This window comes from Saimiri boliviensis, chromosome 17, assembly GCF_048565385.1.
Source record: "Saimiri boliviensis isolate mSaiBol1 chromosome 17, mSaiBol1.pri, whole genome shotgun sequence".
In the NCBI taxonomy this organism is placed as follows: Eukaryota; Metazoa; Chordata; class Mammalia; order Primates; family Cebidae; genus Saimiri; species Saimiri boliviensis.
Genome location: NC_133465.1, coordinates 5,203,938 through 5,231,222, shown reverse-complemented (window position 1 = coordinate 5,231,222; position 27,285 = coordinate 5,203,938). Strand labels below are relative to the sequence as shown.

At 46.4% G+C, this 27,285-nt stretch overlaps 1 protein-coding gene across 2 annotated transcripts in view; it reads right to left on the bottom strand.

Moving 5' to 3' along the window:
* Window positions 1-12,325: 12,325 nt before the first annotated feature.
* The window catches only part of TUBD1 (tubulin delta 1), a 30,750-nt gene continuing 15,790 nt past the window's right edge, over window positions 12,326-27,285 (bottom strand). The window contains exons 7-9 of one of the 2 annotated variants that reach the window (XM_039476011.2): window positions 23,571-23,711; window positions 18,853-19,036; window positions 12,326-12,823 (exon numbers count right to left, since the gene is read on the bottom strand). In XM_039476011.2, the coding sequence (XP_039331945.1) occupies window positions 12,502-12,823; window positions 18,853-19,036; window positions 23,571-23,711 (647 nt within the window). In that variant the 3' untranslated portion in view covers window positions 12,326-12,501. Of the gene's footprint in view, window positions 12,824-16,100; window positions 16,593-18,852; window positions 19,037-23,570; window positions 23,712-27,285 lie in introns of those variants that run through there. The other variant, XM_039476012.2, reaches the window with a different exon arrangement.

Genomic DNA, 27,285 nt, shown 5'->3' with positions numbered 1-27,285 from the left:
AGAGTTCAGAGAGAGAGACATCTGCTTGTATATTTCACTCCCGCATGGGTGCGCAGTTCTCAAAGCCTGGGAGGATTGGAGTGTCACTGTTCCCAGCTTTCTGATGGAATCAGACATAATGAGATGCCTTCCTAGTGGATAGTGTGTATGGAAGTACTTTGCACAATTGCAGAAGGAAAAGGGAGGGCGCTGCTTTTAGAAAAGTCTAAGAGATCAAAGAAGTTTTCAGATGTTCGGCATTTCTTCTTCAATTATAAAGAATTCATCGGAGCATAAAAGACATCCCTGGTCTCTGTAGAAAGAAATAAAAACTTATTTCATACATAAAAGTTTTCCTACTTTATATACTTTTCTTAGACTGCTTCATTTATTTTATTTTTGTCTATTTTTTTTTTTTTTTTCTTTCTGTGGAGAACCGGGTCTCACTATATTGCCCAGGCAGGTCTCAAACTCCTGGGCTCAAGCTATCCTCCCGCCCCTGCCTCCCTAAGAGCTAGGATTGCAGACAGGCATGAGCCGCAGTGCCCGGCAACTGCTTCGTTTATTTTGGGGGCATATTTGTTAGTCTTCCCTGGAGTAGGTGATCTTCATTAGAAGAACACATTGAGACAGTTAAAACCCCAAAATTAGTCTTGAATTTCTCCCTTCTTCCTGTGCCACCTGGATGAACCTGGAGTGTCCAGGAGTTCCAACACCCCGTCTATGTGATAATTTACAGAACAAAGAAGGTTTTTGTTTTGTTTTGTTTTGTTTTTTTAGACAGAGTCTCACCGAGTCGCCCAGGCTGGCGTGCACTGGCGTCATCCTGGCTTGCTGCAAGCTCCGTCACCCCAGCCTCAACCAACTGTCGTGCCTCCGCCTCCCGAGTAGCTGGGATTACAGGTGCACATCACCACGCTTGGCTAATGTTTGTATTTTTAATTGGCCAGGCTGGTCTCCAACTCCTGACCTCAAGTTATCTGCCCACCTTGGCCTCCCAAAGTGTTGAGATTACAGGCACGTGAGCCACCACCAAAAAAATTAACCTGGCTAATTTTTGTATTTTTAATAGAGACGGGTTTCACCATGTTGGCCAGGCTGGTTTCAAACTCCTTGACTCAAGTGATCCGCTTACTTCAACCCCCAGCAAAGTGCTAGGATTACAGGTATGAGCCACCACACCTGGCCCAAAGATGTTTCTTACTGCTACTCCTTCTTACCACCTTCTGATTTACTAGACATTCCTCCACTCTTCAAATTGTCTTATAGGCCGGGCGCGGTGGCTCAAGCCTGTAATCCCAGCACTTTGGGAGGCCGAGGCAGGTGGATCACGAGGTCGAGAGATCGAGACCATCCTGGTCAACATGGTGAAACCCCGTTTCTACTAAAAATATAAAAAATTAGCTGGGCATGGTGGCACGTGCCTGTAATCCCAGCTACTCAGGAGGCTGAGGCAGGAGAATGGCCTGAGCCCAGGAGGCGGAGGTTGCGGTGAGCCGAGATCGCGCCATTGCACTCCAGCCTGGGTAACAAGAGCGAATCTCCGTCTCAAAAAAAAAAAAAAAAAAAAAAAAAAATTGTCTTATAATGGGAGCTTTAGTGGGCTTCACTCTGTGCCTTTAGCATTGCAGCTTTACAGCTCTTCCAGAGTTTTTAGACATTGATGTTAATCTTTTCAGTAAACATGAGTCTTGACCATGAGTCAGGCATATGCTCCGCAGCAAAGAATATGCCAAGTGGTGACCTCCTAGTGGCCAGAGGCCAGGTGTAACGCATTACTACCCCGTCCTAGCACTGTACTTCCTTGCAGGTGTTCAGTGGATGTTTGTTGAATTAAGGTCACATCCTGCCTCTTTCATACTCATCACATGAGTCGAGCTTAAGCAAAGGGCTTTTTTTGTCAAAAAGGAAACTCCCAGCTGGGCGTGGCGGCTCACGCCTGTAATCCCAGCACTTTGGGAGGCCAAGGCGGGCAGATCACAAGGTCAAGAGATGGAAACCATCCTGGTCAACACGGTGAAAACCCGTCTCTACTAAAAATTCAAAAATTAGCTGGGAGTGGTGGCGTGTGCCTGTAGTCCCAGCTACTCGGGAGGCTGAAGTAGGAGAATCTCTTGAACCTGGGAGGTGAAGGTTACAGTGAGCCAAGATTGTGCCACTGCACTCCAGCCTAGCTATAGTGAAACTCCATCTCAAAAAAAAAAAAAAAGGAAACTCCTGTCTTTTGCCTTATGTCATGTTTCTTACCATCATGTTCCCATGACCCCTCATCTAGTAAGGACAAATTCTGTTCAACTCCAGTTTCTACAATTCCCAGCACTTTGCTCCTGAAATGTTTAGAACAGCCTGTCTCATAGAAATACACTGCAACTCATATATCTAATTTTGAAACAATTTACTTGCTATATCTCAAAAGGTAAAAAAAAAAAGAGGCTGGACACAGTAGCTCACACCTGTCATCCCAGTGCTTTAGGATAGGCTGAGGTGGGAGGATCTCTTGAGCCCAGGAGTTTGAGACCAGCCCCAACAATATAATGAGACCTCTTCTCTACAAAATATTTAAAAATTAGCCAAGCATGGTACACGCACTTGTAGTTCCAGCTACTCAGGAGACTGAGGTGGGAGGATCGCTTGAGTCCAGGAGGCAGAGGTTGCAGTGAGCCAAGACTGTGCCACTGAATTCCAGTCTGGGTGACAGACTGAGACTCTGTCTCAAGAAAAAAAAAAAAAGAAGAGCCGGGCGCAGTGGCTCAAGCCTGTAATCCCAGCACTTTGGGAGGCCGAGGCGGGTGGATCACGAGGTCAAGAGATCGAGACCAGCCTGGTCAACATGGTGAAACCCCGTCTCTACTAAAAATACAAAAAAAATTAGCTGGGCGGGCCAGGCACGGTGGCTCAAGCCTGTAATCCCAGCACTTTGGGAGGCCGAGGCGGGTGGATCACGAGGTCAAGAGATCGAGACCATCCTGGTCAACATGGTGAAACCCCGTCTCTACCAAAAATACAAAAAATTAGCTGGGCATGGTGGTGTGTGCCTGTAATCCCAGCTACTCAGGAGGCTGAGGCAGGAGAATTGCCTGAACCCAGGAGGCGGAGGTTGCGGTGAGCCGAGATCGCGCCATTGCACTCCAGCCTGGGTAACAAGAGCAAAACTCCATCTCAAAAAAAAGAAAAAAGAAGAAAGAAAGAATCAAAGGAAGGAAGGTAAGAAGGAAGGAAGGTAAGAAGGAAGGAATGAAGGAAGGAGAAAGAAAGAAGAAAGAAAAGAAAGAAAGGTAAGGTTAGGCTCAGTGGCACACATCTGTAATCTCAGCACTTTGGGAGGCTGAGGCTGGTGGATTGCTTGAATTTAGGAGTTTGAGACCAGCCTGGTAAAAATGGAAAAAAAAAAAAAAACCCTTGCTGTACAAAAAATACAAACATTAGCAGGGCGTTGTAGCAGGCGCCTGTGGTCCCAGCTACTCTGGAGACTGAGGTGGAGGAAGGCTAGAGCCAGAGGAGGTCAGGGCTGCAGTGAGCCGTGACTGGGCCGCTGCACTCCAGCATTGGTGACAAAGTGAGACTCTGTCTCAAAAATAATAATAATGAAGGCCAGGCGTGGTGGCCCATGCCTGTAATCCCAGCATTTTAGAAGCCTGAGGTGGGTGAATCACTAGAGGTCAGTCAAGACCAGCCTAGCCGTCATAGTCAAACCCCGTCTCTACAAAAAATGCATAAATTAGGGGTGGGGAAGAAAAAAAGTACATAAATTAGAAAAATTAGACCAGGCGCAGTGGCACATGCCTGTAATCCCAGCTACTCAGAAGGCTAAGGTAGGAGAATTGGTGGAGGTTATAGTGAGCCAAGATCACGTCACAGCACTCACTCTAGCCTGGGCAACAGAGTGAGACTCAAAATAATAATAATGAAAATTGTTAGCCGGGTGCGGTGGCTCAAGCCTGTAATCCCAGCACTTTGGGAGGCTGAGGCGGGTGGATCACGAGGTCGAGAGATCGAGACCATCCTGGTCAACATGGTGAAACCCCGTCTCTACTAAAAATATAAAAAACTAGCTGGGTGTGGTGGTGCATGCCTGTAATCCCAGCTACTCAGGAGGCTGAGGCAGGAGAATTGCCTGAACCCAGGAGGCGGAGGTTGCGGTGAGCCGAGTTCGCGCCATTGCACTCCAGCCTGGGTAACAAGAGCGAAACTCCGTCTCAAAAAAAAAAAAAAAAAAAATTGTTTTTCTTTTTATTATTATTATTATTTTTTAAGACGGGGTTTCACCATGTTGGTCAGGCTGGTCTTGAAATCCCAACCTCAGGTGATCTGCCCGCCTTGGCCTCCAAAGTGCTGTGATTACAGGCATGAGCCACCACACCTGGCCAATAATGAAAATTTTAAAATGAAAGGAGGCCAGGCGTGGTGGCTCACGCCTGTAATCACAGCACTTTGGGAGGCTGAGGTGGGCGGACTACTTGAGCTCAGGAGTTCAAGATCAACGTGGCCAACATGGTAAAACCCTGTCTCTACTGAAAAAAAACATACAAAAATTAGCCAGGAGTGGTGGCATAGGCCTGTATTCCTAGCTACTCAAGAAGCTGAGGCCAGGCGTGGTGGCTCACGCCTGTAATCCCAGCACTTTGGGAAGCCGAGGCGGGTGGATCACAAGGTCGAGAGATCGAGACCGTCCTGGTCAACATGGTGAAACCCTGTCTCTACTAAAAATACAAAAAATTAGCTGGGCATGGTGGCACGTGCCTGTAATCCCAGCTACTCAGGAGGCTGAGGCAGGAGAATTGCCTGAACCCGGGAGGCGGAGGTTGCGGTGAGCCGAGATCGCGCCATTGCACTCCAGCCTGGGTAACAAGAGTGAAACTCCGTCTCAAAAAAAAAAAGAAAAAAAAGAAAAAAAAGAAGAAGCTGAGGCAGGCGAACTTCTGGAACCTAGGAGCCGGAGGTTGCAGTGAGCCGAGATCACACCATTGTACTCCAGTCTGGACAACAGAGAGAGACTCCGTCTCCAAAAAAAAAAAAAAAAAGTATGTTCTGCCAGTACTTCCTAAAGGAAACAAGGTATAAGTCTGTCCGACCCCCACCCCCTTTCCATCGTAGCCTGAAATAGTTTTTCAGGTTAGCATTTCAAGGGAATGCCCTTGCCGAGAGGTGTGGTCCATTAAGACATTCGAAGCCTTAGAATTTTATTTTTGGTTTATATTAGGTAAAGCTTATAATTCAGAACCCATTAGGTTTATTTTTTGAAATGCTTGTAAGTTATTAGCAGTTCTTTGAGGGCATCCTTAGTTCCCCTGACCTTTCTTTTCATCTCTTCCTGTTTCACTGGCTCCCTAGCGTCTGAATGATTAGGACTTTCTATCTTTTCCCCTTTTCCACAGCTGGAATGCCATACACTGGCCTGACATTTTGTTTCCCAGAAACTTGAAATACTTACATTGTTTATCTTAACTCCTTGTGCAAGCATTCTTGATTGTGGAAATGGGATTCCATCAATTAATAAGATTGACATTGCATCATCTGAGACATTTCAGGGTGTAGGAGTTAAGAAGTTATTTAGTTAAAAATATAAAGCCGGCCGGGCGCGGTGGCTCAAGCCTGTAATCCCAGCACTTTGAGAGGCCGAGGCGGGTGGACAATGAGGTCAAGAGATCGAGACCATCCTGGTCAACACGGTGAAACCCCGTCTCTGCTAAAAATACAAAAAAATTAGCTGGGCATGGTGGCGCGTGCCTGTAATCCCAGCTACTCAGGAGGCTGAGGCAGGAGAATTGCCTGAACCCCGGAGGCGGAGGTTGCGGTGAGCCGAGATCGCGCCATTGCACTCCAGCCTGGGTAACAAGAGCGAAACTCCGTCTCAAAAAAAAAAAAAAAAAAAAAAAAAATATATATATATATATATATATATATATATAAAGCCGTTTTTTTTTTAGCTCACATTCCTGAAACCTATAGGAAACAATGTGATTGCTACAGATAAGGAAATATCTAACACAAATGACTGTTGTACAGTGGATCACACCTGTAATCCCAGCACTTTGGGAGACCGAAGTAGGAGAATTGGTTGAACCTCGGAATTTGAGACCAGCCTGGTTAACATAGTGAGATGTCATCTCTATTAAAAAAAAAAAAAAAAAAAAAAAATAGCCAGGTGGAGTGGTGTCACTGTAGCACCAGCTACTTAGGAGGCTGAGGCAGGAAGATCACTTGAGCTTGGAAGGTTGAGGCTGCAGTGAGCCATGACTGCACCCCTGCACTCCAGCTTGGGCAAGAGAGTGATACACTATCTCAAAATAAAATAGGCCGGCACAGTGGCTCACCCCGTAATCCCAGTATTTTGGAAGGCCGAGGCAGGTGGATCACCTGAGGTCAGGAGTTCAAGACCAGCCTGACCAACATGGAGAAACCCCAACTCTACTAAAAATACAAAATTAGCCGGGCATGATGGGGCATGTTTGTAATCTTAGCTATTCGGGAGGCTGAGGCAGGAGAATCACTTTAACCCACAAGGCGGAGGTTGCAGCGAGCTGATATTGTACCATTGCACTCCAGCCTGGGCAACCAAAGCAAAACTCCATCTCGAAAATTAAAATAAATGAGGCCGGGCGTGGTGGCTCAAGCCTGTAATCCCGGCACTTTGGGAGGCCGAGGTGGGTGGATCACGAGGTCAAGAGATCAAGACCATCCTGGTCAACGTGGTGAAACCCCGTCTCTACTAAAAATACAAAAAATTAGCTGGGCATGGTGGCACGTGCCTGTAATCCCAGCTACTCCGGAGGCTGAGGCAGGAGAATTGCCTGAACCCAGGAGGCGGAGGTTGCGGTGAGCCGAGATCGTGCCATTGCACTCCAGCCTGGGTAACAAGAGCGAAACTCCGTCTCAAAAAAAATAAAAATAAAAAATAAAAAATAAAATAAAATGATTGTTGGTCCAAAATGACAAGCTAGTAGTTAAAGCCATATCTGGTGGGTAGGTGGCAGAACAAGAAAGGGGTATCTGCCAAACTTGGGCCCATGAGAGAAGATAGCGGGTTAGGGACATATGGAGTACATTTTAAAACAACATTTTGGACAGGAATTCAAGTGTGATACACATGGTGGTTGTTGAAAAACACACGCTTTGAATGACGAGACCTTCCAAACAGGCTTTGTGTGAGCAACATGGCTGTTTATTCACCGGGGTGCAGGTGGGCGAAGGCTGAAAAGGGCATTAGCAAAGGGCAGTGGGATTGGAGTTGGTATTATAGGTTTGGGTGGCTTTTTGGGGGGCGAGGGTGTTGCAGAGTAAGTTCAGTTACAGTGGCAGGGTTGGGTGAGAGGCATTTACATTATCACAAGAACAGTTAAGGTGGCAGGTGGCTGGGTGCAGTGGCTCAGGCCTGTCATTCTAGCACTCTGGGAGGCTGAGGTGGGTGGATCACCTGAGGTCAGGAGTTCAAGACCAGCCTGGTCATCATGGTGAAACCCCATCTTATAAAAAAAAAAAAGAAAGAAAGAAAGAAAGAGAAAGAAAGAAAAAAGATGGCAGGTTTGGGTGAGGGGCTTGTTTGGGGAAGCTCTGCTGGGTACTTAGGGACAATGTCGAATGCAGGCAGGGAGTGGGAGACATCAGCCGAGGCAGGCAGGACTTCAGACTTTCAGGCTCCAGGGCATATGGAGACCTGACATACCTGTCTTTTTTTTTTTTTTTGAGATGGGGTTTCACTCTTGTTTTCCAGGCTGGAGTGCAATGGCGCGATCTCGGCTCACCGCAACCTCCGCCTCCTGGGTTCAGGCAATTCTCCTGCCTCAGCCTCCTGAGTAGCTGGGATTACAGGCACGTGCCACCATGCCCAGCTAATTTTTTGTATTTTTAGTAGAGACAGGGTTTCACCATGTTGACCAGGATGGTCTCGATCTCTTGACCTCGTGATCCACCCGCCTCGGCCTCCCAAAGTGCTGGGATTACAGGCTTGAGCCACCTCGCCCGGCCCATACCTGTCTTTTTATATATAGAGAGAAAGAATTAGAGAAGAGGGGGTGATAACAGGTTTGGGGGCAGGGGAAGCTTCTCAAGGTTTCTTCCAGTGGGATTAGGGGCAGGGTAGAAACCTAAAAATGGGAAAGAATTTAGACGGCTGGGAGATTTTGGGGAAAGGGGTGATACTGTGGGGTTGTTAGAAGGGACATTTGTCGTATTGACTGATTGGTTATTGTTTGTATATGATTTTGTAGGAATTGAGATATTAATTGGAAAAGCACAGGGTTTAAATAAGAGAAGGAGAAAGATAGTATTAGAGAAGGGTAACTATGTGGAGGGAGAGCTTTTGGTTTTACGGTGTATGAGGAAGCGTGTGGTATATATAAGCAACCACTCACTTTTTTTTTTTTTTTTAAGACGGGGTTTCACCATGTTGGTCAGGCTGGTCTTGAACTCCCAACCTCAGGTGATCCACCTGCCTTGGCCTCCAAAGTGCTTGGACTACAGGTGTGAGCCACCATGCCCGGCCCCAACCACTTACTTTTATTAACAAGATTGGGTTTGAGCAGAGAACTGGAGCCAGATTAAGAGTGAAATATTAGCTGTAATTGCCTGGAGGAAACGTGTAAACCAGCAACTTAAACAAAAGCAGGCCATGTAAAAGTAAATGAGTATGGTGAATTTGAGCACAGTTAGACAGAAAGTAATAGAAACAGACGTTTAAGTCGTAGGGGCGACTGCATAAAGCTGGAGAAGGCAAGGGACTGGAAGTAAGTGTGTGAGTTGTAAAGAGAAAACCTTGGAGGTTGTGAGATCTAGAGGGTAAATGGGGTGTAGCCTGTGATTCTGAGGGATTTGAAGAGTATTAGGGCGGCAGCAGCTGCTGTGCGTTGTCATGAGGGCCAGCCCAGGACTGTTAGTTAAATTGCTTGTATAAAAAGGCTTCAAATTGGCCGGGCGCGGTGGCTCAAGCCTGTAATCCCAGCACTTTGGGAGGCCGAGGTGGGTGGATCACGAGGTCGAGAGATCGAGACCATCCTGGTCAACATGGTGAAACCCCGTCTCTACTAAAAAGTGCAAAAAATTAGCTGGGCATGGTGGTGCGTGCCTGTAATCCCAGCTACTCAGGAGGCTGAGGCAGGAGAATTGCCTGAGCCCAGGAGGTGGAGGTTGCAGTGAGCCGAGATCACACCATTGCACTCCAGCCTGGGTAACAAGAGTGAAACTCTGTGTCAAAAAAAAAAAAAAAAAAAAAAAAAAAGGCTTCAAGCCATGGGCCTGGCTCCTGTGTGAGAATCCCAACCTCACAGCCCTGGATTTTAGCAGGATATAATGAAACAGTGTTGAAACAGGTTGGGGAGAGCTAGGGAAGAGCAGTTTTTTAAGGAGTGAAAGAAAGAGTGAGGAAAGGATTTAGAATTAATAGGGTTGGATAAGTGTTTTTTTTTGTTTTGTTTTGTTTTGTTTTTGTTTTTTTTTTTTTTTTTTTTTTTTTTTTTAGTGAGTTTATACAATGGCTTAGTTAGAATAGAAAAACATGGTATCGGCTGGGCGTGGTGGCTCAAGCCTGTAATCCCAGCACTTTGGGAGGCCGAGGCGGGTGGATCACGAGGTCAAGAGATCGAGACCATCCTGGTCAACATGGTGAAACCCCGTCTCTACTAAAAATACAAAAAATTAGCTGGGCATGGTGGCGCGTGCCTGTAATCCCAGCTACTCGGGAGGCTGAGGCAGGAGAATTGCCTGAAGCCAGGAGGCGGAGGTTGCGGTGAGCCGAGATCGCGCCATTGCACTCCAGCCTGGGTAACGAGAACAAAACTCCGTCTCAAAAAAAAAAAAAAAAGAAAAGAAAGAAAAACCTGGTATCCTGCACCTGGAAAAGCTGCAGAATAAAAAAGAAGAAAAAAAACAAACAAAATAGAAAAACCTGGTATCCAGAGGTGAAAATAGCAACCACACCCTGCAAGGAGGGAAGCTGTCGTTTGGTGGATGGGGTTGGGGTTTGGGAAATTAACTGGATACAGTTGGCAGGGAGAGCACGTGTATGCTAGTGAAATATTATAACAGATGGGGAAGAAATTTGGACTTTGGAAGGGGATACACGATACCCCTTTGAGTATAGATGCTGAAGAAGCAGAAGGGCGAATTAAAAGGCCATGTTGCAATAGACGGGTGATAACAGGCTTTGTTTTTAAAGCCTGTTGTGGGATGGGGAACTAGGGCTGGGCGGGGTAAGCGTGGTAAGGTTTTAAGGGGATGATGAGGGGTGAGTGACTTGTAGCAGTGGATGGGAAGGCGGTGCTTCACACCCTGGGGTTAAGGTTGGGGAGCACAAGGCGAGCTACTGAGGGCGGAACGGGTTTGGGGAGGCGTCGCTGTAGCCCAGAAATAGTTAAGGAGGAGGCAGACAATTTTGCTAGGATATCTCGGCCTAACAGGGGAACTGAACAAGTGGGGATGATTAGGAAAGAATGTGGCAAGGAGTGCTGGCCTAATTGACACCAGACCTGGGGAGTTGTGAGAGGCCCGGAGGCCTTGCAGTCAATTCCCGCAAGGAGACGGGGCCTCGAAAAGAAGGCAGCGTGGAGTGGGCGGCCTCCATGTTGAGCAAGAAGGCGATGGACCTGGAAGTCTGGCGTTCGTGATGGTCCAGGGGGCCTCTGAGATGCTCAGGCAGCGTTAGTTTTTAGCCAACAAGCCGAGGGTTGGAGCTCCAGGAGCAGCGATGTGAGTCGGACAGTGGACTTTCTGTGGGGGTCCTGCACCGACCAGGCAGGGCTTAGGAGGAACCCCGGGCTGCGGGCATTGCTTGGCCCAGTGGCCTGGTTTCCGACACTCGAAGCAAGGTCCAGGAGGGGCGGCCGGACGCGCTGCAGCCTGGGTGCTTCGGAGTTTTTGTGAGCCGGTGGGGCGGTTGGGGTTTGTCTTACGGAAGAGGTAAGCATCCGCAGTTCTGAGACGCGCTGCCTCCGGGCGGATTTTTCCCGGTTAGTGAACGCCTTGAAGGTGAGGTTGCTTAATTCCTGCTGTGGGAGTTGAGGGTCAGATTGTAATTTCTGTACATTTTCATAATGTTGGGGTTGATTCGGTGATAAAATGCGTGTTCAGCATGTTTTAGGGGTGAGAGTAGAAGTAAGGATGACATTTAAGTGACTCCAGGTGAGATTATAGGACTGGGTTAAGTACTGGAGGATCTGATGAAAAGGAGCCTCACCAGTGGCCAGTCTGGGAAAGGCTGGACAGAGAGAAAGGAACGTGCGCCCTAACTCTGCCTTTGGCTCCAGCGCCCCTGGAAGGGGGATGGCTGGGGAGGGACAGAGCAGGTAGCCGCGGGACTAAACTGTCAGCTGGGCCCCGTGTGAGGTGAGGAGGTGACAGGAGGGGCACAAGGAGGTGGGTTGTGGGCAGAGGAAGAGGAGGAAGGATCTGGGGGGTGGGGTTAGGTTCCGGATTAGGGCCTGGTTTGGACAGGCGGGGAGGGGAACGGTTGGAAGGGTGGAGGGGCGGGGGGGGCAGACGGAAGGGAAGAGAAGGAGTAGAGATTAGGGAGGGATTGGTGTGTAAAAAAATGCCTGGACGTAGGGAATTTTCGACCATGTGCCCGTCTTGCGACAAAAATTGTCGACATTTTGAAAAATAGAGAGGTTGAAAGTGCCATTTTTTGGGGGCCAGTGGGAGCCGTTGTTTGACTTGCAGTGTGGCCATGCAGCGTTACAGAAGAAGATGAGAAGAAGATGAGACGTTTGGGTTTTAGGTCAGGAGACAGCAGAGGAGGCTGGAGGGTCTTTAGAACACAGGCCAGCGGAGAGGGCAGCCGATTGCCCGTGGTTCCGGAAAGGCAGCAGAGGCGAAAGCAGACACGCAGCCCAGCCACTCACCAGGCGTCCCTAGCGGAGCCGGGGTTGAACCTCGTCGTTGGCGGGCTGTCAAAGAGAGCGTCCCCTACACCGACCCGCCACCGATACCGGCCACCAGCCTGGCGGGCAAGTGACGAGGGTGGGCGTCTCCACCATAGTCAAACCCCTGGGGAAACTGGGTTCCCGGATCCGTGACCTACCTAGGGCTCTTCCGTTCATGAACCTCACGGAAGAACCTTGTTCATCTGATTTTTCTTGTCTTTGCGGTGGAAAAAGGACAACACGGAAAGGCAGAGACGTGGAAAGGAAAAGACAAAAGGATGGGGAAGCGAGAGAGAGACTGCTTGCCAAAAGAGCCAGCGGTGCGCGGCTGCGGGCTGGTCCGATGACCCCAGGTCGCTAGGCTCCCTCTTCATGGAGGGAGCACAAGAACAGGGATGGAGGTTTGGTCTCCCACAGGAGTTCCCCTGTCCTGGGTTTCCAGCACCAAATATTGAAAAACTCGCGCTTTGAATGAGGAGACCTTCCAAACAGGCTTTGTGTGAGCAACATGGCTGTTTATTCACCGGGGTGCAGGTGGGCGAAGGCTGAAGAGGGCATTAGCAAAGGGCAGTGGGATAGGAGTTGGTATTATAGGTTTGGGTGGCTTTTTGGGGGGCGAGGGTGTTGCAGAGTAAGTTCAGTTACAATGGCAGGGTTGGGTGAGAGGTATTTACATGATCACAAGAACAGTTAAGATGGCAGGGTTGGGTGAGGGGCTTGTTCGGGGAAGCTCTGCCGGGGCGATCAGGGCCAATGTCGAACGAACGCAGGCAGGGGTGGAAGACATCAGCTGAAGCAAGCAGGACTTCAGACTTTCAGGCTCCAGGCTTGCATATGGAGACCTGACAGTGGTCAGTAGAAGAATCACTGGTATGTGCGCTGCAGAGCAGAGTTTAGAGAGCCTATGGAGCCAGTGAAGAGACATTTCAACACTTGAGTCTAGCCCAGACCAGAGCGCTGAGTTCATTGTTCTTTCTTGGACCCCATCTTTCCTGGAAAAAAGTCAATAGGCACACAGGCAAGATAACAAGCAATCATTAGGAAGCTAGAATTGTAGCACGAAACATCCAAAGCAGCTTCTTCATTCAGACAATGTAGCATTGATCCCTGTATCAGTAACATCTTCCTCAGTGCCTGGCACTGAATAGATACTAGTGGAATGGATGAATTGGCTGATAATAGTGAATTGTTGGCATACTTACTGAGTTCTAAGTGATGGGTAAGATATAGGAGAAACATGTTGAAAGATGTTGTAGATTGAATAGTAAGAGTGGATGGGAGAGGGGCGTTTTCGGGGAGGTCCCAGGGCTGGGAGGGGCAGATACATGGGAAAAAAACAGGTTCTACAGCTTTAGCGCTTGAGAAAAGCACAGATGGGGGGAGATAAGAGAGGAAAAGACCCTGGCAATAGGAAAGTTTGCATTCATACTGTGCTCACTGTCCATTGGGGTGCATTCTGGCTCTGCAGGATAATGTTTGACAAGATAATGTGCCAGTTACCCAGTAATCTAAGAAATCACATTTCCAAAGTTTTCTGGAGCTGTAAGCCCAGGAGCTAATGGAGCTAATGTTGTCCTGGCTGACTGGCCATTATCGCCACACAAATCAAAGTACATTTCCAATGCCACCCCATTTGAAAACTTTTGACATCAGCAACTTGGTGTTAATTTTTAACTTAAAACCACAACTTTAAGAGCAAAAATTTTGTTATTCCAAATAGACAAGAAAAAAATTATTTTTCATGTAAATGTTTTAACACAAGCTTAAAACTAGGTATTGGCTGGGTGTGGTGGCTCATGCCTGTTAATCCCAGCACTTTGGGAGGCCAAGGCAGGTGGATGGCCTGAGCCCAGGAGTTTGAAACGAGCCTGGGCAACATGGGGAAACCTCGTCTCTACCAAAAATGCAAAAATTATCTGGGCATGGTGGTGCACACCTATAGTCCCAGTTATTAGTGAGGCTAAGGTGGGAGGATTGCTTGAGCCTGGGAGGTTGAGGCTACAATTAGCTGAGTGTCACTGCACTCCAGCCTGGGTGGCAGAGTGAGACCGTCTAAAAAATAAAAAAAAAGAAAAAAATTAAAAAAAAGAAAATGAACAAAAAGAAAAAGGCCAGGTATGGTGGCTCACGCCTGTAATCCCAGCATTTTGGGAGGCCTAGGTGGGTGGATCACGAGGTCAGGTGTTCGGGACCAGCCTGGTCGACATCGTGAAATCCCATCTAGTAAAGATACAAAAAATTAGCGAGGCAGGATGGCAGATGCCTGTAGTCCCAGCTACTCGGGAGGCTGAGGCAGAACAAATGCTTGAACCTGGGAGGTGGAGGTTGCAGTGAGCCATAGGTAACCATATGTATCAAATAATACAGTTGTGGATCATAAAAAAAAAACGGGGGTCAAATAGCGTAAGTAAATGGACCCAGAGCTCTGTCTAGTTGGGGTTTGCTTCTAATATTCACCTGCTAATGATTCCATGAGTTGCCAAATTAGAAATATACTTGCCCCTATTGGTACCTCATGAATTTTCTCTAATATCAAATGACTTCAATTTATGACTTTCTTTCAAGTTAACTTCTAGCAAGTTTCCTCAGAATTGGATTAAGCCCTAGTGAGATACTCAGTTACAGATCTTCATGAATGCTGGTTTAGTCTGGAAATTGTTTCAGTCTGGATCTCTTCAATGCTTAAACAATTATTTTAACTTGTTTTGTAAAAATTATGATCTAATTATTTTTCAAGTATACTTGGGTTGACGAAATGCAGCAGTGGGGTGTGCCTTTTAGCAGCAGAACAGACCACTTTTTACATTCCTTAGAAATAAGATATGGTTCAGTATTTTAAATCATAGCAACAGTTGATAAGAAAAACAGCAAAAAGGTAATCATTTCCATATGGAAAGAAAAGGAAGAACCAGTGAAGCTGTGAACTGTCATTTTTCCATATAAAAGTCACTACTGGTAGATTTGGCAGAAAGGGCAAATGTTCCTATTTCTCATTTTTACATTTGTTAATATCACAGCATATAATGTGTTTTATGGAAATACACTCAGTTGTCAATTTCTAAGCATGTTTCGTCTTGGGTGAAACCATATCTTGTGTGTCAATTTCAAGTAACCATATTTCCTTGGTGATAATTTTCTCAACTTAGGAAAAATTTAGGTGAAAATTATTACCCCTTTTATTGAAAAGCATATAACCATCATCCATACCAGCTGAATACCTGTAAGTAATTTCATTCCTTTTTTTTTTTTTTTCTTTTTTATGAGACAGAGTCTCATTCTGTCACCCAGGCTGGAATGCAGAGGGACAATCTCAGCTCACTGCAGCCTTGACCTCCCAGGCTCACGTGATCTTCCCACCCAAACCTCCAGAGTAGCTCGGACCACAAGTGTATGCCACCACAGAGAGCTAATTAAAAAAATTTTTTGTTGAGATGAGGGTCTTACTATGTTGCCCAGGCTGGTCTCAAATTCCTGGCCTCAAGTGGTCCTCCCACCTTGCCCTCCCAAAGCGGTGGGATTACAGGTGTGAGCCACTGTGCCCAGGCCATTATAAGTAATTTTAAAGCAACAGTTGAATAAAACCAATTTCTGCTCTGGCATTCCAAGATCCAAATCAAAATCTAACCCAATTTTTTCATGCCCAAAAAGTTTAAGAAAAGCACACTAAGTACACATTTACATATTTACTTTTGTACTTAGCATAGGCATTTATTACCAAAATCCTCACATTGATTTTTTTTTTTTTTTTTTTTTTTGAGACGGAGTTTCGCTCTCGATACCCAGGCTGGAGTGCAATGGTGCGATCTCGGCTCACCGCAACCTCTGCCTCCTGGGCTCAGGCAATTCTCCTGCCTCAGCCTCCCGAGTAGCTGGGATTACAGGCATGCACCACCATGCCCAGCTAATTTTTTGTATTTTTAGTAGAGACGGGGTTTCACCATGTTGACCAGGATGGTCTCGATCTCTTGACCTCGTGATCCACCCGCCTCGGCCTCCCAAAGTGCTGGGATTACAGGCTTGAGCTACCGCGCCCGGTCCCTTCACACTGATTTTTAAATAGCTGCTTAGAGTAGAAACTCTTGCCCTGTTACAGAATATTCAGAATACATGGTCACACTGTAGGATTTGACAACATCTCCCTCTTGTGGCTCAAAGCATTCATTCAAGCATGAATATATTAAGTACAGAATTATAATTCCTTAGCTTGAAATGATGCTGTGACAGTTTGGTTCAGGTTTTATGAGTTATTTTTGGTGTAAAGAGGCAAGATTTAGGAACATGTAGACAAACAGAATATTTTATTTTCTTGGCTAGTTCCAGAGTCCCAACATCTCAGCAAAGTGTTTTCCCAAAATTCTTTAATAAAGCACCATTTTTCATGCTAGTATATACAATGGAGTGTAAAAAAAGAAAAAGAAAAGAATAAAGAACCATTTTTTTCTTACAAATGAAATACCAAGTGGATGTTTTCATTGAAAACATGCTATTCTCCATTTAAAAAGTTGTCTTCCTTTTCTGTGCGCATCGCATACAGAATAGACTCAGCATTCTACCTGGTTACTTTAACAGAATGGAACTTTGAAAGCTTTACAGAGAAAATAGTACTGAAAATATTGTAGTCCGAAAATGCCTTAAGGTACTTTTCCCATTGTTCCAGATCAGAGGTTACAGTAACTGGCAATAACCTGCTCTAACAACGTGAAACCGTCTAAAAAGTCCTCTTCTTCGATTCCAAATTTTGTGTACTGATGAATGTAGGCTCTGGTGGAAAACAAACAAAAAAAACCCCAGAAATTACAAAATAAAAAAGGACCGGCAAATGAGTAACTCTTAAACAATAAACATGTTTTCTAGCTCATGAACATGTAAAGATCACAAAATCTCTTAGAAGTCTTACATTGGCTTTGTTTACTCCAAAGATGAGCGAACTTTCAAAATTTATGTCAAGCTCCCTGATTTTTTAGTGTCCAAGAAATTAAGAGGCGGCACCAAGGAAAGAGCAGCATGTTCAGACTGGCTATCTACCCAGTATAGACATAACACCCCATGTTGCGTATAAACTCTGAAAAGTGCCTGAAGTTTCATGTAAGGCTTGAAACGAGACATCAATCCAGTTCTAGGAATAAAGTGAAGCCTCCCAGGTGCCCCCAGGACATTTAATTTATAGTTATGCCAGGGTGGTCCTCCCAATCCCACCCACCCCCCAAATGTTCTTTATTTTTTTTTTTGAGACAGGGTTTTGCTCTGTTGCTCTAGCTGGAGTGCAGTGGCATGATCTTGGCTCACTGCAACCTCGGCCTCCTGGGTTCAAGCGATTCTCATGCCTCAGCCTCCCAATTAGCTGGATTACAGGCCCGCGCCACCATACCTGGCTAATTTTTGTATTTTTAGTAGAGATGGGGTTTCACCATGTTGGCCAGGCTAGTCTCAAATTTCTGGCTACAAGTGATTCACCTGCCTTGGCCTCCCAAAGTGCTGAGATTACAAGCGTGAGCCACTGTGCCCCGATGCTCCCCACAAATGTTCTGAGGCCCCAAAATCATGTGCGAAAATAATATCAAGCGTAGACATGAATTAAATTGACATAATAATGGCTGCTACCATTTAATGAGAGTAGGGAGGGAGTGACACCAGAAGAGGACAGAGTCCACGGCCCTGCAGCGTGGGGCTTTATAGAATGGTCACCTGGAGGATGGCTGGGCGCTGGGGTATCTAAGCTAATGAGAGTTAGAGGCCTTGTCCAGTCATTTGAGGAATTTGTTTTCATGTTAAGTAACTGTGGTAGAGATCAAGAAATTTGCTAAAATATTTGTTAGTATGAAGTAGGCATTTCAACCTCCGCCTCCCGGGTTCAGGCAATTCTCCTGCCTCAGCCTCCCGAGTAGCTGGGACTACGGGCGCGCACCACCATGCCCAGCTAAGTTTTGTATTTTTTTTTTTTTTTTTTTTTTTTTGAGACAGAGTTTTTGCTCTTGTTACCCAGGCTGGAGTGCAATGACACGATCTTGGCTCATCGCAACCTCCGCCTCCTGGGTTCAGGCAATTCTCCTGCCTCAGCCTCCTGAGTAGCTGGGATTACAGGCACGTGCCACCACGCCCAGCTAATTTTTTGTATTTTTAGTAGAGACGGGGTTTCACCATGTTGACCGGGATGGTCTCGATCTCTTGACCTCGTGATCCACCCGCCTCGGCCTCCCAAAGTGCTGGGATTACAGGCTTGAGCCACCGCGCCCGGCAGTTTTGTATTTTTAATTGAGACAGGGTTTCACCATGTTGGCCAGGCTGGTCTCGCTCAGGTCATCTGCTCACCTCAGTCATCCGCTCACCTTGGCCTCCCAAAGTGCTGGGATTACAGGTGTGAACCACTGCGTCTGGCCGAATCTTATTTTTGAAAACTACCTTATTGTCCCTGCTTTATAGTGATATTCTACTTTAATTACGTGAAACAATTATTGAGCATTTAATAGCCAGGCACTGTACTGGCTGTTTTACAAAATCATCTTACCTAACCCTCAACAGAAATTCCCTCAGTTAGGACCCACTTACACAGATGAGGAAATGAAGCCTGAAGTCACGTGCCCAAAGCTTCACAACTTCACACCTGAAAAGTAGTAACCATCACTCCTGCAGATCCTACCTCATGCTTTAACACTACAGTATCTGTTTAAAGATTAGAAAGGTTTGTAGACTTATTTTATACTTACCTTTTTTTTTTTTTTTTTTTTGAGACGGAGTTTCGCTCTTGTTACCCAGGCTGGAGTGCAATGGCGCGATCTCGGCTCACTGCAACCTCCACCTCCTGGGTTCAGGCAATTCTCCTGCCTCAGCCTCCTGAGCAGTTGGGATTACAGACACGCGCCACCATGTCCAGCTAATTTTCTGTATTTTTAGTAGAGATGGGGTTTCATCATGTTGACCAGGATGGTCTCGATCTCTTGACCTCGTGATCCACCCGCCTCGGCCTCCCAAAGTGCTGGGATTACAGGTGTGAGCCACCGCGCCCGGCCTATTTTATACTTACTTTGAAGCAAACATGTTCCATGCCTTCTTCACAATCGTATCAAGTGGTTTTACTAAGAACTGGCTATTGCTGACCAACACTGCAGACTTCTCATACTTGCTAAAGGCCCGCTGGGTTTTCCACACGTTGAAAGCATTAACAGGCTCTAACCAGGAAGTGTAGAGAGCTGGATCTTTAAATCCCTCTAGAGTAAAAACAAGATAAGCCATCTTTTTATAGCATAAATTGGTAACTGTGAAAACGAATAAACAGATATTTTCTTGTCTATTTCATCAGAAACCTTTTATTTTGTCTTGTAAAAACTAGCATTAGCTGGCGTGGTGACTCCCAGCACTTTGAGAGGCCGAGGAGGGTAGACTGCTTGAGCGCAGGAGTTCGAGACCAGCCTGGGCAACACAGTAAAACCCATCTCTACTAAAAATGAAAAAATCAGCTGTACATGGTGGTGTGCATTCTTCTTAACACTTTTCTGAAAGGTGTGAAAAACTACTTTTTTTCTGAGACAGGGTCTCACTCTGTTGCCCACTCTGATAGCTCAAACTATCCTTCTGCCTCAGCCTCCTAAGTAACTGCAACCTCTACCTCCTGGGCTCAAGAAATCTTCCCACCTTAGCCTCCTGAGTAGATGGGACTACGGGAGCATGCCACTATGTCCAGCTAATTTTTTTTTTTTTAATCTGCTGTTTATTTTTTTTTAGAGATGGGGTTTCACCATCTTGGCCAGGATGTTCTCCATCTCTTGACCTCGTGATCCGCCTGCCTTGGCCTTCCAAAGTGCTGAGATTACAGGCTTGAACCACTGCACCCGGCCCTAATTTTTGTATTTTTTTTAGAGATGTGGTTTCACCATGTTGGCCAGGCTGGTCTTGAACTCCTGGCCTCAAGTGATCCACCTGCCTCAGCCTCCCAAAGTGCTGGGATTACAGGCGTAAGCCACTGCCCTGGTCCCTTTCTTTTCTATACAATGAATATGGATCATTTATCTAAAAGTAAAATAATGCTAATTTTTTGTTTTCTTGAGACAAGATCTTGTCTGTCACCAGGCTGGCATGCAGAGGCTCTATCACAGCTCACTGCAGCCTTCACCTCCTGGCCTTGAGTGATCCTCCTACATCAGCCTCCCAAGTAGCTTTGACTACAGGCACATACCCCATACCTAATATTTTCGTTTTTTGTAGAGATGGGGTCTCACTTTGTTGCCCAGGCTGGTCTCAAACTTCTGGGCTCAAGTAATCGTCCCACCTCTGCCAAAGTGCTGAGATTATAGGCGTGAGCCACTGTGCCTGGCCCTATTTTAAATGATTATTTGTTCTTTCTCTAAGGGGCATTACAGGGACTAGATTGTTTGGTTTTCTTTTTTCTTTTTGATAATGGGTCTCACTCTGTCACCCAGGCTGGAGTGCAGTGGCACCACCATCACTGGTCACTGAAACCTCAAACTCCTGAGTTCAAGTGATCCTCCTGCTTTGGTCTTCCTAGCTGGGACTACAAGTGTGTAGTGTGCACTATAGTGTGCACCCCTATACTTGACTAACGTTTAAAATTCTTTGTAGAGATGGAGTCTATGTTGCCCAGGCTGGTTTTGAACTCCTATCCTTTTTTTTTTTTTTTTTAAAGATGGGGTTTTACCATGTTGGTCAGGTTGGTCTTGAACTCCCAACCTCAGGTGATCCGCCCGCCTTGGCCTCCAAAGTGCTTGGATTACAGGCGTGAGCCACCACGCCTGGCCTTTGAACTATCCTTAAGCGATCTTCCTGACTTAGCCTGCCAAAGTGCTGGGATTACACATATGTGCCACTGTGCTGGACCTTGGTTTTCTTTGTACCATAACATGAAGTCACAAACATGATACTTGCTGAAGTCATGATAAAATGAACCCAGAAACTTGCCATAGAAAAACAAAGCTAAAAAGGCTGGGCGCGGTGGCTCAAGCCTGTAATCCCAGCACTTTGGGAGGCTGAGGCGGGTGGATCACGAGGTCAAGAGATCGAGACCATTCTGGCCAACATGGTGAAACCCCGTCTCTATTTAATAAAAAAAAGAAAGAAAGAAAAAAAAAATGCAAAAATTAGCCAGGCATGGTGGTGCACGACTATAATCCCAGCTACTCAGGAGGCTGAGGCAGGAGAATCACTTGAACCCAGGAGGTAGAGGTTGCAGTGGGCTGAGATTGCGCCATTGCATTCCAGCCTGGGTGACAGAGTGAGACTCTGTCTCAAAAAAAAGAATAATGTGGCCGGGCGCGGTGGCTCAAGCTTGTAATCCCAGCACTTTGGGAGGCCAAGGCGGGTGGATCACGAGGTCGAGAGATCGAGACCATCCTGGTCAACATGGTGAAACCCTGTCTCTACTAAAAATAAAAAAAAATTAGCTGGGCATGGTGGCACATGCCTGTAATTCCAGCTACTCAGGAGGCTGAGGCAGGAGAATTGCCTGAACCCAGGAGGCGGAGGTTGCGGTGAGCCGAGATCGCGCCATTGCACTCCAGCCTGGGTAACAAGAGCGAAACTCCGTCTCAAAAAAAAAAAAAAAAAAAAAAGAATAATGTTCTTTCAACTTCCTGAAAAATTTGTAACAAAATGCTTCTCCCAGATACCACTGGTTTTCCAACTATTTCTGCTCCTTAGCAATTCCCATTCACCCCTTCTTCAGTATCAATCCCCATAAACTTTAACTGAACTTGCAGTGAGGTATGGCACAGAACTCAGTCCCAGTCAATAGGATAGAAATTCAAGTGTAATATGGGACTTTCAGAAAAGGAGGCAGGCCTGGCCAGGCACAGTGGCTCACGCCTGTAATCACAGCACTTTAGGAGGCTGAGGCAGGTGGATCACTTGAGGCCAGGAGTCCCAGACCAGGCTGGCCAACATGGGGAAACCTCATCTCTGCTAATAATATAAAAATTAGCAGCTGGGCGCGGTGGCTCAAGCCTGTAATCCCAGCACTTTGGGAGGCTGAGGCGGGTGGATCACGAGGTCGAGAGATCGAGACCATCCTGGTCAACATGGTGAAACCCCGTCTCTACTAAAGATACAAAAAATTAGCTGGGCATGGTGGCACGTGCCTGTAATCCCAGCTACTGAGGAGGCTGAGGCAGGAGAATTGCCTGAGCCTAGGAGGCGGAGGTTGCGGTGAGCCGAGATCGCGCCATTGCACTCCAGCCTGGGTAACAAGAGCGAAACTCCGTCTCAAAAAAAAAAAAAAAAAATTAGCTGGGCGTGGTGGTGTAGGCTCATAATCTCAGCTACTCAGGAGGCTGCACTCCAGCCTGGGTGATAGAGTGAGATCTCATCTCAACAAAACAAAACAAAACAAAACAGAAAAGAAAAGGAGGCAGGCCCTTCGCTGCTCATTTCTACGACTATAAGCAGTCAGCTAGATGGTAAGGTAAGGGTGAGGGTAGGCAGATGTTCAGAATACAATTTTTTCTTTTTTTTTTTGAGACAGGGTTTCACCATGTTGGTCAGACTGGTCTTGAACTCCTGACCTCAGGTAATCCACCTGCCTTGGCCTCCCAAAGTGATGGGATTACAGGCGTGAGCCACCGTGCCCATCCAATTCTTTTTTTGTCATAGAGACAGAGTCTTGCTCTGTTGCCCAGGCTGGAGGGCAGTGCCACAATGATGGCTCACTGTAGCCTTGATCTCCTAGGCTCAAGCTATGTTTCTGCCTCAGCCTCCCAAGTAACTGGGACTACATGTGTGTGGCTACCACACCTGGCTGAAGGAATTATACTTTTATCTTGTTTAAGTCACTTTTATATTGGTGTCTAGTCACATACTAACTGATATACCTTGGTCAAATTTTGCCACTAAAACTCATAGTTATTACTTTCGTTCTCAAAGAATAAATACAGGGAGGTGGTTTTTGTTTTTGTTTTTTTTTTCCCGAGACAGAGTCTTGCTCTGTCACCAGGCTGGAGTGCAGTGGCGTGATCTCAATTCACTGCAACCTCAGCTTCCAGGGTTCAAGTGGTTCTCCTGCTTCAGCCTCCCAAGTAGCCAATACAGGGACTTTCAAAAAACCATTTGTATCGGCCAGACATGGTGGCTCATGCCTGTAAACCTAGCACTTTGGGAGGGCAAGATGGGTGGATCACGAGGTCAGCAGTTCGAGACTAGCCTGATCAACATGGTGAAACCCTGTCTCTACTAAAAAATACAAAAATTAAAAAAAAAAAAAAATTAGCTGGGCTTGGTGGTGCACACCCATAGTCCGAGCTACTCAGGAGGCTGAGGCAAGAGAATCACTGGAACCCAGGAGGCGGAGGTTGCGGTGAGCTGAGATCGTAACACTGCACTCCAGCCTGGGTGACAGAGCGAGACTTCATCTAAAAAAATAAAAAAAAAAGGCCAGGCGCGGTGGCTTATGCCTGTAATCCCAGCAATTTGGGAGGCTGAGGTGGGCGGATCATGAGGTCAAGAGATCGCCACCACCCTGGCCAACATGGTGAAACCCCATCTCTACTAAAAGTATAAAAAATTATCCGGGCATGGTGGTGCGTGCCTGTTGTCCCAGCTACTTGGGAGGCTGAGGCAGGGGAATGGCTTGAAACTGGAAAATGGAAGTTGCAGTGAGCCAGGATCGCGCCACTGCACTCCAGCCTCGTGACAGAGCGAGACTCTGTCTCAAAAGAAAAAAGAAAAAAGAAAAAAAGTGTATCATAAAGCATGTACATGTACAAAATGTACATCTTAATTTTCACCTTAATTTCTTACCCACATCTGCACTTTGCACGTCTTTCCCACGAAGAATGACCAAGTTAGCAATGGAAGTGTTAAAATGCAGGTCTTTGCTGAGAGACATTTTACCAAGAGGAGGAAGTCCTGATAAAGGAGGCCGTACTTGCCAATCAATTCCTACCGAAAGAAAAAAAAGAGCAAAAGATTTTATTTTATTTATTTATTTTAGATGGAGCCTCACTCTGTTGCCCAGGCTGGAGTGCAGTGGTGTGATCTTGGCTCACTGTAACCTCCGCCTCTCGGGTTCAAGCCATTCTCCTATTTCAGTCTCCCCCAGTAACTGGGTAGCTGAGATTAGAGGCGTGCACCACCATGTCCAGGTAATTTTTTTCTATTTTTAGTGGAGACGGGGTTTCACCATGTTGTCCAGGCTGGTCTTAAACTTCTGATCTCAAATGATCCACCCGCCTTGGCCTCCCTAAGTGCTGGGATTACAGGAGTGAGCCACTCCACCTAGCCCGAAAACAAAAGATTTTATAAGTGGCTTTGAACAAAAGGAGAAAAATGGTCTTGTGGTACGTGTATTTTAGTAGTTTTTTTTTTTGAGATGGAGTTTCGCTGTTTTTACCCAGGCTGGAGTGCAATGGCGCGATCTCGGCTCACCGCGACCTCCGCCTCCTGGGTTCAGGCAATTCTCCTGTCTCAGTAGCTGGGATTACAGGCACGCACCACCATGCCCAGCTAACTTTTTGCGTTTTTAGTAGAGACAGGGTTTCACCTTGTTGACCAGGATGGTCTCGATCTCTTGACCTCGTGATCCACCCACCTCGGCCTCCCAAAGTGCTGGGATTACAGGCTTGAGCCACCGCGCCCAGTCTATTTTAGTAGTTTTTTTTGACAGAGTCTCACTATGTCACCCAGGCTGGTGTGCAGTGCCTATTCACAGGTATGATTATAGTTCACTGCAGCCTCGAACTCCTGAGCTCAAATGATCCTCCTACCTTATTCTCCTATGTAGCTGGGACTACAGGCATCATTTTCCCTGTTTCAAAGGGAGGATCTACCAATTCTCCTATGCCTATTCCATTAGAGTTTGTTGGGGCAAAAAATTGTATTCAAAGGGCTATACTCAAGAAATCTCAGGCTGGTTGTGGTGGCTCATGCCTGTAATCCCAGCACTTGGTAGGCTGCAGTGGGAGGATCTCTTGAGCCCAGGAGTTCGAGACCAGTCCTGGACAACATAGTAGACTCTGCCTCTAAAGAAAAATACAAAAATTAGTCTGGGATCTGTGGCATGCACCTGTAGTCCCAGTTACTTGGGAAACTAAGTGGGGAGGATTGCCTAAGCCCAGGAGATCAAGGCTACAGTGAGCTGTGATCATGCCACTGCACTCCAGCCTCGGTGACAGAGTGAGACATCTCACCTGAGGAGTATAAATCCAGGCTGCTTTTGGAGGATAAGATTTTGGGGCCGGGCGCGGTGGCTCACGCCTGTAATCCCAGCACTTTGGGAGGCCGAGGCGGGCGGATCACAAGGTCAAGAGATCGAGACCATCCTGGTTACCATGGTGAAACCCCATCTCTACTAAAAATACAAAAAATTAGCTGGGCATGGTGGCGCGTGCCTGTAATCCCAGCTACTCAGGAGGCTGAGGCAGGAGAATTGCCTGAACCCAGGAGGCGGAGGTTGCGGTGAGCCGAGATCGCGCCATCGCACTCCAGCCTGGGTAACAAGAGCGAAACTCCGTCTCAAAAAAAAAAAAAAAAAAAAAAAAAATGTAGAAACAGATACTGATGGTGACGGAAATGGGGTAAATCTTTACATAGAGGCCAAGCACAATGGCTCACATCTGTAATCCCAGCACTTTGAGAGGCTAAGGTGGAAGGATCACTTGAAACCAGGAGTTCAAGACCAGCCTGGGCAACAGTGAGAACCCATCTCTACAAAATAAAAGAAGTAACAAAATTAGTCAGGACTACATACCTGTAGTCCTACCTACTCAGGAGGCTACAGTAGGAGGATCACTTGAGCCCAGGAGTTTGAGGCTACAGTGAGCTGTGAGCACACCACTGCACTCCAGCGTAGGTGACAGTGAGACCACATCTCAAAAATAGAACAAAACAAAACCTTTCCACAGAGCAGAGAATATATAGAGTTATAAAACTAGATCCTTCAACATGGTTTGTGCCATAAATATATTTATTCATATACTATTCATACATGTGTATGAAAACATTTATATGTTCAAACTATACAACTGTGAAAAAATGTTGATACCCTAAAGTTCTATATGGGAAAATAACTCAGCCAACTGTGGTTTACTGAGCTAAGAGAGCTCAGAGCAGCACGTCTCACACGACTCTAAGGAACACTGTGTTCCTTGTGGTATTAACAGGTATTGCTAGAAAAACAAGTACTATTGCCAAAAAATTCAGGAAGCACTACTTTTTTTTTTTTTTTTTTTTTTGAGACGGAGTTTCGCTCTTGTTACCCAGGCTGGAGTGCAATGGCGCGATCTCGGCTCACCGCAACCTCCGCCTCCTGGGCTCAGGCAATTCTCCTGCCTCAGCCTCCCGAGTAGCTGAGATTACAGGCACGTGCCACCATGCCCAGCTAATTTTTTGTATTTTTAGTAGAGACGGGGTTTCACCATGTTGACCAGGATGGTCTCGATCTCTTAACCTCGTGATCCACCCGCCTCGGCCTCCCAAAGTGCTGGGATTACAGGCTTGAGCCACCGCGCCCGGCAGGAAGCACTACTTTTAGATGTGAACTTTCTACTTATCTCTAAACCTCTGGCACTATAATCTAAAATCCGTAAGATATTTCAAATTAATTTTAAGAAAATCTACTTTCATAGTATAAAAACCTAACTTATGCTGTTAATACCTACTAGTGATTTCTTTTTTTTCTTTTTTTTTTTTTTTGAGACGGAGTTTCGCTCTCGTTACCCAGGCTGGAGTGCAATGGCGCGATCTCAGCTCACCGCAACCTCTGCCTCCTGGGTTCAGGCAATTCTCCTGCCTCAGCCTCCTAAGTAGCTGGGATTACAGGCACGCGCCACCACGCCCAGCTAGTTTTTTGTATTTTTAGTAGAGACGGGGCTTCACTATGTTGACCAGGATGGTCTCGATCTCTCGACCTCGTGATCCACCCGCCTCAGCCTCCCAAAGTGCTGGGATTACAGGCTTGAGCCACCGCGCCCGGCGTCCTACTAGTGATTTCTAGTTAAACATGATAGACTGAATATATCAGTTTACTGCCACCGTCTCCCCAGATCCTGCTTAATCAATAAAAGGATAAGCATAAACAAGAAAAAAAGGGAACTAGAGAGAAGATGAACAGCAACAAAATTTTAGAAGCTGGAGAGCAAATGAACTACTGGTTACTGACTCCACAGCAAGAAAAAGCTAGATACTTGCAGACCAGACACTTCTCAAGGTGGCAAAAAGGCTGCGCACGGTGGCTCCATGTCTGTAATCCCAGCACTTGAGATCAGAATTTGAGGCGGGAGGATCACTTGAGGTCAGGAGTTCAAGACCAGCCTGGCCAACATGGTAAAACCCTGAATCTACTAAAAATAAAAAAATTAGCTAGGTATGGTGGTGAACATTGGTAATCCCAGCTACTTAGGAGGCTAAAGTAGGAGGATCACCTGAATCTAGGAGGTAGAGGTTGCAGTGAGCCAAGATGACTCCGTCTCACAAAAAAAAAAAAAAAAAAAAAAAAAAAAAAGGAAAAGAAAACAGG